The sequence below is a fragment of the Onychostoma macrolepis genome, chromosome 23, assembly GCF_012432095.1.
Source record: "Onychostoma macrolepis isolate SWU-2019 chromosome 23, ASM1243209v1, whole genome shotgun sequence".
NCBI lineage: Eukaryota > Metazoa > Chordata > Actinopteri > Cypriniformes > Cyprinidae > Onychostoma > Onychostoma macrolepis.
The window spans coordinates 23,415,754-23,429,413 of NC_081177.1; the positions used below are offsets into that span (position 1 = coordinate 23,415,754).

The 13,660-nt window shown below is 36.0% G+C and overlaps 1 protein-coding gene across 6 annotated transcripts in view; it reads right to left on the reverse strand.

Annotated features, from left to right (window-relative positions):
* Positions 1-13,660, reverse strand: part of uckl1b (uridine-cytidine kinase 1-like 1b) — a 35,179-nt gene that overhangs the window by 12,223 nt on the left and 9,296 nt on the right. For 4 of the 6 annotated variants that reach the window (XM_058763075.1, XM_058763076.1, XM_058763077.1 and 1 more), the window contains exons 2-7: positions 8,804-8,997; positions 8,587-8,693; positions 1,973-2,143; positions 672-743; positions 399-588; positions 174-235 (exon numbers count right to left, since the gene is read on the reverse strand). In XM_058763075.1, the coding sequence (XP_058619058.1) occupies positions 174-235; positions 399-588; positions 672-743; positions 1,973-2,143; positions 8,587-8,693; positions 8,804-8,997 (796 nt within the window). Of the gene's footprint in view, positions 1-173; positions 236-398; positions 589-671; positions 744-1,972; positions 2,144-8,586; positions 8,694-8,803; positions 8,998-10,286; positions 10,602-11,504; positions 11,741-13,660 lie in introns of those variants that run through there. The other 2 variants (XM_058763081.1, XM_058763080.1) reach the window with 2 other exon arrangements.

Sequence of the window (13,660 nt, forward strand, 5' to 3'; positions counted from 1 at the left end):
TCTACAACGAGAAGGGAAAAAAATCATCCAGAAGGGGGCGATATTAGACATCTGAAATTCTTCATAACCAGAACCATTATGAAGAAATGATGCTTTAAATTGTGACTATCTGTGATTGCCTATTCTGTGCTAGATCTTAAAATAAATCTTCTGAACATGTCTGTTGATCTTACCTCCTCCAGCTGACTGTGAACGTGCTGCACTATAAGATCAATGGCCACCATGTTGCCGCCACCTACAGGAAATAAAGAACATCTTCAAACTAAGCTTTACTAAATCAGACTTGTACTACTGCTACACTAGCAATATGTGCACTGTGAAATTTCTGTACAACTGACAAAAAGTGCAGTGCAAAACCAATAATGCAATGTGCTTGACATCTGTCAAAGCAAACTGACCACGTGGCACCACAATATCTGCCAGTCTCATGGTGGGCTCGATGTACTGTTCAAAAGCTGGCTTCACAAACTTGTTGTACTGTTTGATCACTCCTTCAATGTCCCGGCCGCGCTCTGTGATGTCCCTCCTGAGCCTCCGTACCAGCCGGATGTCAGAATCTGTGTCCACAAAGATCTTCATATCTAGCAACTGAAACACAGGTCACTGAGGTCATTGAGAAGGTGGAGAAAAACAAGAAATAACCAGATTATGAAATATTTTATGATGTTTACCTTCAGCAGCTCTTTATCTGCAAATGACATGATGCCCTCAAATATAATGACGCTGGCCCCATACACAGTTTTCTGCAAGCAGATAAACATTCATTAAAAATAGCAGCAAAGTTGAGTTTTTAGCAAAATAGTTATTCTTTGTATAATTATTTTGTGATTCTAGTATAGAAAGTAAACTTTAAAACATGTTTTAGCACACAGGCTTCTTATAAATCCTGATGAAGGCCTGTGTGCTGAAATGCTCAGATTATATTATGTAATATTACAGTTAATTAATTATTAACTGTATATTAATTAATTACAGTTAATTTATTAGCTTCTGTTAGTTAAGGACTAGAGGTTAGCAATTTCTTTTGTCTGTATATAACAGGGCTTATTAAAGATTTAGGCCTTTGACCTAAAATATTAACTTCAAGTACTGCTGATTGTAAGGCAATATTTTAATAATGTAAACACATTTTCATGTTCATGGCTCTCTGGTGTTGATTAATGGTCATACAACATGCAGGTAAACAAAATATTTCAGTTTTTTTTTTTATGGTTTATTTTAATTTGACATGTTTATGGTTTATTTAATTTATTTTCAGTTTAAATTTTTATTTTTAGTATTAACAAATATATATAATATATATATATATTTATTTTTTTAAATTTTAATTTAAATTATGATTTTATTACTTTTACCATTTATTTTTCATTTAAAATATCTGTGATTTATATATTTAAATAGTTTTAATTGTACAATTTTAATGGATTTTTAATTATTCATTTAAATGAGTAAATGATGAATATTTTTATGATTTACTTAAAATATATATTTGAATTGTTACATTTTATGATTTAAATATTTATTTTTAATTATTTATCTTAATTTTTAATTTTAAAGACTTAAAATTATTGTAAAATAAATTATTGTAAATATAATTATTTATATAACATTTATTTTCATTTTAAGTTTTTAAGATTTCATTATTTTAAAAATTACTTTGTTTTAATTTGTACATTTTCATGATTTCATTAATTAATAGCTTTTTCATCAACTCACAACCAAGTTTAGGAATTGTTTAGGGTTTAGGATCACTTGTAAATGTAGCTAGCCACTTGTTCAAAAGGTATCTTTACTGTAGTGATGCCATTTTTAAAATCATAAACCAGCTTCCCCAACACTGATAATTTACATAGACATGGCACTTTAAGCAAATCAGAGTAGAAAAATGAGGAACAACAAACCCACAAATTAGGTCCATTTGATACGGATTTACAGATGATCAGCTCTCCACGCTCTGTGTGTTTCCACTCACCCATTCTTTCTGCCGTCCGTGTGTGGTGAAGTCATACACCGGGATCTTCACACTCTTGCCCTGCTTGAGTTTGCGGAGAGTGTGTACCAGCAGACCGAAATCAAAGGCGTCTGGATGGTCAAAGTTGTAATCGTTATTAGCAGCCAGCAGCTGCTGTTCGGCCGTCAGAACCTGCAGGAAAGACGTCACAGCAGATGAGCCAAGGTTACACCTCTGACTTCAGCTCAAATATCTGCCAGCGGTGTGGCCTTCTGGTCAGAGATCAAGGCTGCTATCTGAAAGGTTGTAGGTTCAAAACAGACAAGGGCTGACCCATGAACTCACGGTCCTTGAGCAAGACACAAAACACCAGGTTCTTCCAGGTAGTTACCATGGCAAATCATGCATTTAATAAATGTTACAAGCTACGAGTGTTTGTGCATTACAGTGGTTTTACCACAGGTACAGCGTGCTGTTAGACATGACGCAAAGGGGTAAACTATGGTAAAAAAAAAAAAAAAATCACTGGAACACAGCCATACTTCAATATAAATGACAGCAAAAGCAATCTGATGATACATGGGGGGGAAAAAAAACTATTATTATTATTATTATTACTGCAGATCATCATCTACGATGCAAATGTTTGGTGTCAGATTTTCAAAATATAAATTAATACTTTTATCCAGCAAGGATGCATTAAATTAAATTGATCAAAAATGACAATAAAAGACATTTATGATGTATAAACATTTCTATTTCAAATAAAGGCTGCTGTTCTGAACTTCCTATTAAAGAATCCTGAAATTTATTTTATTTATTTATTTTTTTTTTAAATCACGATTTATGCAAAAATACGAAGCAGCACAACTGTTTTCAATATTAACAGCAATAAGAAATGTTTATTAAGCAGTAAATCAGCAAATTTGAATGATTTCTGAAGACTTGAGTAAAATTCAGCTTTGGATATATTTTAAAATATATCCAAAAAGAAAGCCGTTATTTTTAATACTAAAAATAGTATTTTTAAAAAATAGTAAGATTTTAATACTATTTGACAATATTACTGTTTTTACGATAAATGTAGCATAAAATCATAAATGGTCAGCATAAAAGAGAAAACATTAAAAAATATTATACATAAATTAAAATATTAATAAATAAAAAAACTCAAATTGCTCTCACACCTACTAATTCAGTAGTCAACATATGAAGTGGATCAAAAAAAAAAAAGTTCAAAGTTGTCCTAGAACATTTTGGTTTTAGGTTTTAGGGCAACTTTGATTAACTTTCTTTTTTGCTAATACTGTATTAGTATGTGTGAGAGCAATTTTAGTTTTTTTTAATTTATGTATAATATTTTTAAAATGTTTTATCTTTTATGCTGACCATTTATGATTTTATGGATTGTATTGTTTTCCACAATTTCAGAAAATATAATTTACACAAAATTTAAAAATATCATAAAAAAATTAGACATTAGATTGTTTTATAAACAATATTATGTACTTTAAATCCAGTGTGAACTGTCTATATGAGTTGCATCTTCAAGTAATATTCTTCAGACAAGAGAATGTCTTGAAACACCCTCCAATCTTCATAAAGGGATATATTTTCCGTCTTTAAGTTATGAGCTGAATGTTTTTGCCACCCCACATGAAGACACAGTGCCAGTCTACTGAGCAAATGAAGTGTGTGGTATTATTACCCTCCGTCCTCTCGTCAGGCACATGGCTAAGGTCAGCTGAACTAAATTTAGGAGGAACATTTACACACAGGTACATGTACGCAAACATACACTCACAGGCCATTTACTGCTTTGGCTGTGCGATTCTGCCTTTTCCTCCTCATACAAATGTAATGATTTCTCTTCAGATATACAACAGCTGATAAACTAGTCTTGAATAGCGGCTCTGGTCAACCTGACAGTGCTGTTCCTCTGCAGACTCAACACAGTGTCATTCACATTCCTCACATGACAGGGTGAATGGCTGTTTAGCCAAACATCATAAAGACATAACGGCTCGTGTTTTAATGCTGCAGGCCACAGTAAAGACGCTTGAGTTTCTCAGCACACCTGAGATGTGTGAGAGGATCTGAGATTCCTCACTGTGCTGTAAAGTCACTAGCTGCCTCAAGGATTTAATTGATTATATAACTCAAAGCACACTAATGGCTCGTATCCGCTCTCTCTCTCTTTTTATGAGAACAGATGCATGAAACATTACATATCTCGGGATAGAGCTTTTATATTCTTACATCTGGATGATGGTTAATGAACTAGAATTTCCAAACAGATTTTCACAATTTTAAAAATGACACTTTACCCGTCAAGTTTTTAGACACACTTGTCTGAAATTATGCCTAACCTTTCAAAGAAGAAACTCAAATATAAGATATTTTTGATTTAAGTCAATCAAACCAGTCAAGGAGATTCCCAAACAACAAGTACCTGAGTCTGACTACACGGCCGGATTCACAAAGTAGTAGTATATTTTTATTTAATGCCATGCCAGCATCTTAGGGTATTTTCATGGCAAAAACAATTTAAAAAAATACAGGTATAACAAATACAATAAAAACCAGCAAACAAACAAACAAAAGTTATATTTCACAAGATTCTTTTAACAATAACATTAACTTTTTCCTGGCAAAATTATACTAAACTCTTTAAATGAGTTCACTTCATAAAAGAGTTTTCTACATATACATTAAAAGCTGGACACAAAATCATTGCACTGTAAATAACCTCAAAAAGTTAGAATTTAGAGAGTTAGAACCTCCAACTTGTCTTAAAATCCCCAAAGCTATTTATTTAATTTATTGGGTCATTTCAAATATTTAGCATTGCAACATGACACTAACTACATATACATATAATCATGGCCTAAAACTAACATTTTGCCACACCTGCCAATGTTTGTGACTGGAGAAAATTTACTGGCCATAAATATTTTTTTCTGGCAATGAAACTGTATGTGCATTACTTTACATTACATTAAAACGGGCAAAACTATTTGGGGAAACACATCTAATTGCAATTTTTATGATCATAGTTAATATTATTTCTCTTTCTTTCTTTCTTTCTTTCTTTCTTTCTATTTTAATTAATTCAATAAAAAATAATACAATAATTAACTTGAAAACATTTAAATAATAAAAAAAAAAAAAACATTTTTTCTTTAAAATTTTCAACAATAGAGCTTTTATTTTGGTGAAAAAGTGCAGGGCATCAGATTTATTAACCATTCTCACTATAAACTTGGGAGACGTCTTGCGCATGTTGCATTTTTAAACTCGCATTATAAGAGACTCAAACTCACAGTACTTGCGGAGACAACTCATGTGGAGCCGCATTTACCACAAACAACCCCGAGACACTGAAAACACTTATCACAAACAATAAAAAAATACAGCGTTTCACTCTTTCATCCAGACCAACAGGCACCACCTCCTCTGCCCCCTGGCTGTCTGATGTTCTCCGGGAACATCGCTCTAGGCTCAGGGCTGCAGAGAGAAAGTGGCGCAAATAAAAAAACTCTTCTGACCTTAGTGTCTCCACTGCTAAAACATCATACTACCACAACAAAATCAACAACTGTTCTGACTCTTGCACACTTTTCCAAACCTTTTCTTCTCTTCTTTGTCCTCCTCCACCCTTTCTTCATCAACTCATACTGCTGATGACTTTGCAATATTCTTCATAAATAAAACAAGAACCATCAGACCAATTCTCCACACCACAAACTGACAAAAACGTCATAACCACAAATACTCATTCTCTCTCCTCCTCCTCTCCACTCTCCGAAGCAGACATTTCTAAACTTATCCTTTCCAATCACCCTACTACCTGTCCCGCTTGATCCCATCCCCACTCACCTCCTTCAGGCCAATTCTTCTTCAGTTATACCTGCGCTCACTCACATTATCAACACCTCTCTTCACTCTGGCACATTTCCCACAGCATTCAAGCAGGCTCGGGTAGCCCCACTGCTTAAGAAACCCTCTCTAAATCCAGCACTTTTAGAAAACTACAGACCGGTATCCCTTCTTCCATTCATTGCAAAGACACTTAAGTGAGTGGTGTTCAACCAACTCTCTATGTTTCTTACACAGAACAACCTCCTGGACAACAACCAATCTGGCTTCAAAAGCGGCCAGCTGCTCTCGGTTACTGAAGCCCTGAGACTGGCAAGAGCAGCTTCCAAATCCTCAGTACTCATCTTGCTGGATCTGTCTGCTGCTTTTGACACAGTTAACCACCAGATCCTCCTGTCTACACTTACGAAAATGGGCATCTGAGGAACTGCACTCCAGTGGTTCAAGTCTTACCTCTCAGGTAGGTCATTCAGGGTGTCTTGGAGGGGTGAGATTTCTAAGTCACAACTTCTTGCTACTGGGGTTCCTCAAGGCTCAGTACTTGGACCATTTCTCTTCTCCATCTACATGTCATCTTTAGGATCTGTCATTCAGAAGCATGGCTTTTCCTATCATTGCTATGCTGATGACACTTAACTCTACTTCTCATTCCAACCAGATGATCCGACAGTAGCTGCTCGCATTGCAACCTGTCTAACAGACATTTCTGGCTGAATGAAGGATCATCACCTTCAACTCAACCTTGCTAAGACAGATATGTTCATGGTCTCAGCCAACCCAGCACTTCATCACAACGTCTCTATACAGCTAGGTTCGTCAACCATAACTCCTTCCAGGACAGCCAGGAACCTTGGAGTTGTGGCTGATGATCAGTTAAGCTTCACAGACCATATTGCTACAATGGCCCGGTCCTGCAAATTTTCCTTATACAACATTAGGAAGATTAGACCGTTCCTATCAGAGCACACCACACAACTCCTTGTCCAAGCTCTTGTTCTCTCCAGACTGGACTATTGTAATGCTCTCTTGGTGGGCCTTCCTGCATGTACTATCAAGCCTCTGCAACTAATCCAGAATGCAAATTCAAGGTACTGATGCTTTCCTACAAGACAACCACTGGCACTGCACCGATATACCTAAACTCGCTAGTTCAAACCTACGCGCCCTCCAGAAGCTTGCGTTCTGCAAGTGAACGATGCCTCGTGGTGCCATCACAAAGAGGCACAAAATCACTCTCACAGACCTTTTCCTGGACTGTTCTCGGCTGATGGAACGACCTGCTTATCTCAATTCGAGCAGCTGAATCTGTAGCCATTTTCAAAAAACTTCTAAAGACACATCTTTTTCGCCATCACCTGACCAATTAATACTAGCACTTACCTATTCTATTCTATTAAAAAAAAAAAACACCTTGCTATGTGCACCGTGCCAGACTAACTGAGACACAGCACTTGTATATTGTTGCTCTCTCACTGGTCTAATTGCTTCTACTTTGGAAGTCGCTTTGGATAAAATGACTAAATGTAAATGAAACACGAAGCGCAGCAGATATCATTTATATAATTACAATGCAGTCTTCAATTATATCGCATTACCAGGCATTGTTAGAATTAATAGAAAAAGGTTACTGACCTACAGGCTAGTAACACTGTTTCATATACTTGCCAATGCTGATGTAATACATATTACATAATGTGACTTTTTGCTGAATTCCAATTCAGTAACAACTTTTTAAAAAAAATTTTTTTTAAATGGTCCACCTGGAAATGAAAACGTTTCACACGAAATCCCCTCATGGAAGAAGAAAGTTGCTGTGTTACAACTGTGACTATGATCATTTACCAGGATCATCTAAATGCTGTTTTTTTCAGAAGTACTGTATATTAAGTTTATGGCATAGATAGACTCTGCGCCATTGTTGTAGTAAACTTGCACAAAGTTCTTGAACTATTTTTTGGTTGTACGCTGGTCTATTATTGTAGGGACATCGCCTTTATGTTTACACACCCCTAAACATGACGCTGAACAAAACTAACTGTGATTGGCTTCTTTACATGTTGGTCAGATGGCCTCTTGGACGGTCATTGACCAATAATAGCTGTGATGGAGCCCAGACCTTCTGCTGTTAGTCTGAAGGTCTGTTTATGCAAGACTACATTCACGTCGCTCCATCTTGAGATAGACTTTTTTTAAAAATAACTATTATCTAGAATACAGAGTGAAATAAATAAAGTGAATTCTGCATTAAAAAGGGAATACCCAATCATGACAAAACTATGATTATTATGGTAATCTGGAGGCAGAGCAAAAAACATAGGCTTTGAGGTATTTTTCATTGAGTTGATTAAAAATAAAATGCTACTGAGAAAGTAGAATTTTCAAGACTTGCACACAGGAACATTCTTATGTAGTACTTTAAATTGATCTTAAGAAATGCAGCCACTGGAACCTAACAAACCACTGGGTTTTGGGCCAAATTTCGGGTCAGTTTTTCAAGTACTGCATAACTTCAAGTTTGCCAAGGAATTGTTACAGAAGAAAATATGCATCTATTTCATTATGTCTTAAAGGTTCTGTCAAAATCAAACACAGCCAGAGAGTGTTTCTGATTGGCCAAAAAAGCATGCCACTCCCCTTTGCACAGAGCTCAGGGCTGTCATAGAAATGGGTGTGATTTCCCAGAACACCCAAATTCACTGATATCTGTAGAAGGGACATTTAATGCATGAGTGATTTACAATGAGACGACCTGTTACCTTGTAGAAGGAATCCATTGACAGAAGAACCACCCAAGGAACATCCAAGGCCTCGATAATTTTACGAGCAACTGTCGTTTTCCCTGAAGCACTGCCTCCACAAAGCCCTATGTGTATAAAGAGACCAGTATTGACACGTGATGATGGTTGACGATGATTGTGATGGCATATGAGTTAGCATTGATTTTTCCTCCCCGGAGCGCTTTAATATACTGACCAATAACAAAGGCTTCTTTGGACTGGGTCCCGTGTTCATTGTACCACGGTGGGCGTCCGGCGGTGTAGATGGTCCTCTTACTGGTCCGCAGCAGCGGAGGCTCTGATTTGCACTGGCTGGTGGTTCGTTTTCGTGGCGACAGGCTGGTGTTGACAGATGGGAGGAGCCTGTCCAGAGAGCCTTCCCCACCGCCACTATTAAAAAGAGGAAATATGATACGGTGAACGAGATGAGTCACATCCTGCTATTTCCTGTGTCAACTCCGACTTCCTGCACACAAACTGTTACCAGTTGATTTGGCGACCATCATGACAACGCTTCCATGCATCTATTAACTACCTTTATGTGGGTAACAGGCAGTACAGCTTCATCTATTTCAATGAGGAAACACTGAAAAAAAGATCTGATAACAGTGGCATCATAAATTTTGTAGTGTGGTGTAACTTCTGGCACAAACAACAGCTGCCCCATATTACACTGAACTTAGCAAATATGTCACCAGTAAACATGGCACATCATGATCAATAAAACGGAGATAACTGAAATATCAGTGTTGTCATAAATTGTATACGACAATTCAGCTTGAGCAAAGCAGCTGACCTCATTTTGTTCAACTGGTTTTAGATCTAAACAAGTGTTTGATCTCTTGTTATTAATAATGAAAGCATAAGTATAGCCAGAGGCAGCACAGTGTGATTAAAGATAACCCACAGACCCTGAGGTTTGTTCTCGCGTGTGAAGTACAGTTGATCTTCTGTTTACCACATCTGATGTTCTCCATGTGTGTTGATCAATGTTTCTATGCAGATATAAGCCTATATTAAATCTGTTCATTATATAAATCAATCGTGTCTCTTCAGAAACTTGGATTTCAATGAAGGGACACAAAATCTCTCAAGTTGCATTATTAAAAATATCTTCATTTGTGTTTCGAAGAGGAATTGAAGTCTTATGGGTTTTGAACAGCATGATGGGAGTAAGTGATTACAGATTGTTAATTTTTGTTTTTAATTTAATTTAATTCAATTAAAAATAAACCAACATCAATGGTATCATATCATAATTGAAAATAGTTAAATTTTTGGGACCAAATATGGACACAAAGGTGCTAGCAAGAAAGCTGGATAACAACTATCTGCTTAGAGCCCAATATACCATTATTACATTAATACCAAACATAACAATGCCCACATAAATCAAATAATAATTTATACAGTATGAATAAAATAGACCACTTATGCGTGACTAATAGGGTTGGGTACCGAGCTCGGTACTTTTAAGGGTACCGACCGAATTGCGTCGGTACTACCGAGTATCGATTCACATTAAATCATTCGGTACCTAATTTCGGTACCTGAGAACGCATTTGGGCGCTTAAGAGAGAGAGAGAGAGAGAGAGAGAGAGACCCTGTGACTTGTCACCCCTGCAACTCTTTAAAACACAACACACGGGGCAACCCGAAATGTTCTGAAGTGTGCTTACATTTCTAGGGTCATATGGTTTCCGCGAAAACGCGGACAGGATCGGCGGAGTCCATTCATATAAACGGAATTTACTCTATAGTGCGGAATGCCGCAGAATTCGTCAAGTTTTGGATGAATAAAAGAATGTCTGTCACTTAATTTGAATCGCGATATGAACTAGTGTATGTGAATATTAAAACGCAAAAAGACGGTTTAAATATGAATCCTGCATGTTCCGCTAGCCTCGGTATGTATGAATGGCGGAGACGCGGTTGTGTTTACTACACAAATACTGAAGCACGCGTGAACTCTGCATCTCGCTACATGAACACATGAACTTACAGGCTGTGAGAGTCACTTCATGAGAATTTTACCGTTTCATTTGAGAAAACTAGCATCATATCAAACTGTATACACTCAGAAACTTCATGGCAACCTGTCAAAATAAAAGTGCGGTTTAACAAAAATAGCCTATATTACTCTCGTATTACTTTTGTACAGTATAATGTACGTCTTTATATATTCCATTTACTGACAAATTTAAATAAAACAATTAAATGATAAAAGGAATTATTACAACCACATTAACGACTTAATTGTAGAAAAACATACAATTATTATTAAAACATTTTTAAAGGAATATTCACACAATTTTTCTACCATGTATTAACAGTAAACCTCAATTTGTTTGCCAAAAAATAAAAGGGTTTCATTTTCATTGGATTAAAAATAAATAAATGTTTCATTGCCTTCATTTGATTATCAGAAAAAATAAACCACAAGAAAAAAAAAAGAAAAGAAAAAAAAATGTAGGGCCCTATTGTTCAAAATGTTGAAATTGAGAGTTTTTTTAACTTATTTTTACACTGAAATACATGTTTTTGTTATTACACAGAGAGTAAAGTCCTGAAAAAAGGTACCGATTTCAGATACCGATACCGCACCGGTTCAAATGTGAACGGTACCCAACCCTAGTGACTAATGATTACTAGTATGCATAAGCAAACTACAGTATGCCAATAGTGCATTTGTTCGTTGAAGGTTTCCTAGTGCTGGAATGCATTGGTCTCTAAGAGCATTTCTGGAATGATTGATGAGTCACGATTCAATGAAAGAGACACAAGGTAAAATTGGTGGACGCCTACGAGAGACTTTCTGCAGTGTGCGTCACACTTTAGGAGCTTAGCAGATCTCATAAGCAGCAAGAAACTGAAAATTTTAAAAGAAAAATACTTACTAAAGCAGGCGAGAAAGACAAATGTCCACAGAAGATGTGTGCTTGTACTTGTCCATTAAGAAGAAGAAATAAAACAGCCTACTCTCAACTAATCATCTATATGTTTAAAAAGCCTGTCAGATCAAGCGCTGCATGACTGCGTAATCCCTAAACATGTTTACATACCATGGTTAACCCAAAATGCCTAGACCTTGGACCTGTGCAACTACGGTACAACTGGTAAAACTAGAATAAAGCAAGAAAAGATGTGTTGTGCGCCTCTGAGTTTCTGTTCGAGTGAATAGAGATCACCTTGGCTTTCTAGTTTATCTGCCCTGCTACAATATGAAAGCGCGATAACAGATAAGATGGCAAACTGTGGACCATGCCCTTGCATTTTCAGAACAAAACAAATTACTGTGAAGTATAGTTCGTAAGAGTCTCTCTTAAAGGAATAGTTCACTAAAATGACTGTCTGTCTTCATTTCCTGTATGCCTTTCTTTCTTCTGTGGAAAACAAAAGGAGAAATTATAGCAGAATATCCAAGCTGCACTAGACAATTAAATATAAGAAAGTGTATGGTGACCAAGGATTATTTCCATAAATAATTTAACTGTAGTCAGTTCCTCACATAGAGCAATCATATGAGTTTGAGACTTTAAATATTGCCATTTGGACTAATTTTATCAGGGATTCTAAAAGTTTTATAATGGTAAATTTAAGACTTTTTAAAAATGCCTTTTAAGACCAAGTAGAAAGAGAATTGAAGGAATATATTGAAGGAAACACAATGTGTCAATATGGTCACTAAATGTAAATGTCTTGTGTCAGCAAAGGTTCAAAGTTCGAAAATACAATTTCCTACAGATCTCCATAACTGGATTTATTTCACAAACAAAATAGCTTAAATGGCTTGAATAGCTCTGCTCCAAACATTCGAATATGAAAATAACTTCTGAAAGTTATGAAAGTTCTTTGTTTGTATTTTTGTCTTGTTTTCCAGTGCAAATGTCAAAAGATTCTTAAATTAATATTTTGAAATGCAAAAAAATGACATAAGATAAGAAAAGATACAGAAAAATGTATCAAAATGAAGTGAATTTATAATTATAACAAGAACACATCTGCCAGTGGAGAAAACATTTATTATTTGAAAACAGTTTTACAATGAAATCTTAAATGACAGAATAAACCAACAGTAATATCAAATGATGCAAACTAAACTTTTTCTGTCAAACTTCACCTTTTTGAATTGAAAATATAGGCTATAATTTATGTAATGTGTAATTTGTAACAGAATGTGATGAGACAAGAAACAGGTATTTCAAAAATATTAGGCATTTGATTAAGAGTGAATGCAAGCATATTTTAAAAATCATTTGAAGGTAAAAACATTTTAATTATGGATTTGTTTCTTACAAACACAACTTTTCACTTCACAAGACAATAACTGATGGATTGGAGTGGTGTGGATTACTTGTGGATTATTGTGATGTGTTTATCAGCTGTTTGGACTCTCATTCTGACGGCACCCATTCACTGCAGAGGATGAGCAAGTGATGTAATGCTACATTTCTCCAAATCTGTTATGATTAAAGGGGTCATCGGTTGCCCATTTTCCACAAGTTGATATGATTCTTTAGGGTCTTAAAGTCTATAACATACTTTGGTTAAAATTTGTCAATGGTAGTGTAAAACACAACGCAGGCTCATTGGAAATACGTGCCTCTACAGTAAATACATTTCTGCAACACCGTTATTATGTACCTTACTGCATGTTTCGCAGCAGTTTCAAAGACAAATGTCCAGAGAGTGGCGCTAAAACACGTGACCGTGGCACATTTTTAATACGTTGGTACATGCACATATTCCTGCGTATTTATTATGCTGCTTGAGGTACGTATTGTGGCTGTTCGGAATTCAAATATTCGGGGAGTGTCGCTAAAGGTTGATGCTCTGTCGTGTTGGAAATATCTTCTACACCAAACCCAATCCAAAACCTACCCGATAGTGTAAACAAAAGTGATATAAAAACGCATTTGTTGATACAGCCGTGCTATTTTAACTTCCGGAGCTCTTCATCTCTCAAGTGCAACGCCGTATCGCGTGAGCTACCGAGCAAACCTACTGAATTAGAAAACGCATGCATATGAAGCTGGATATGTGACGACAATGT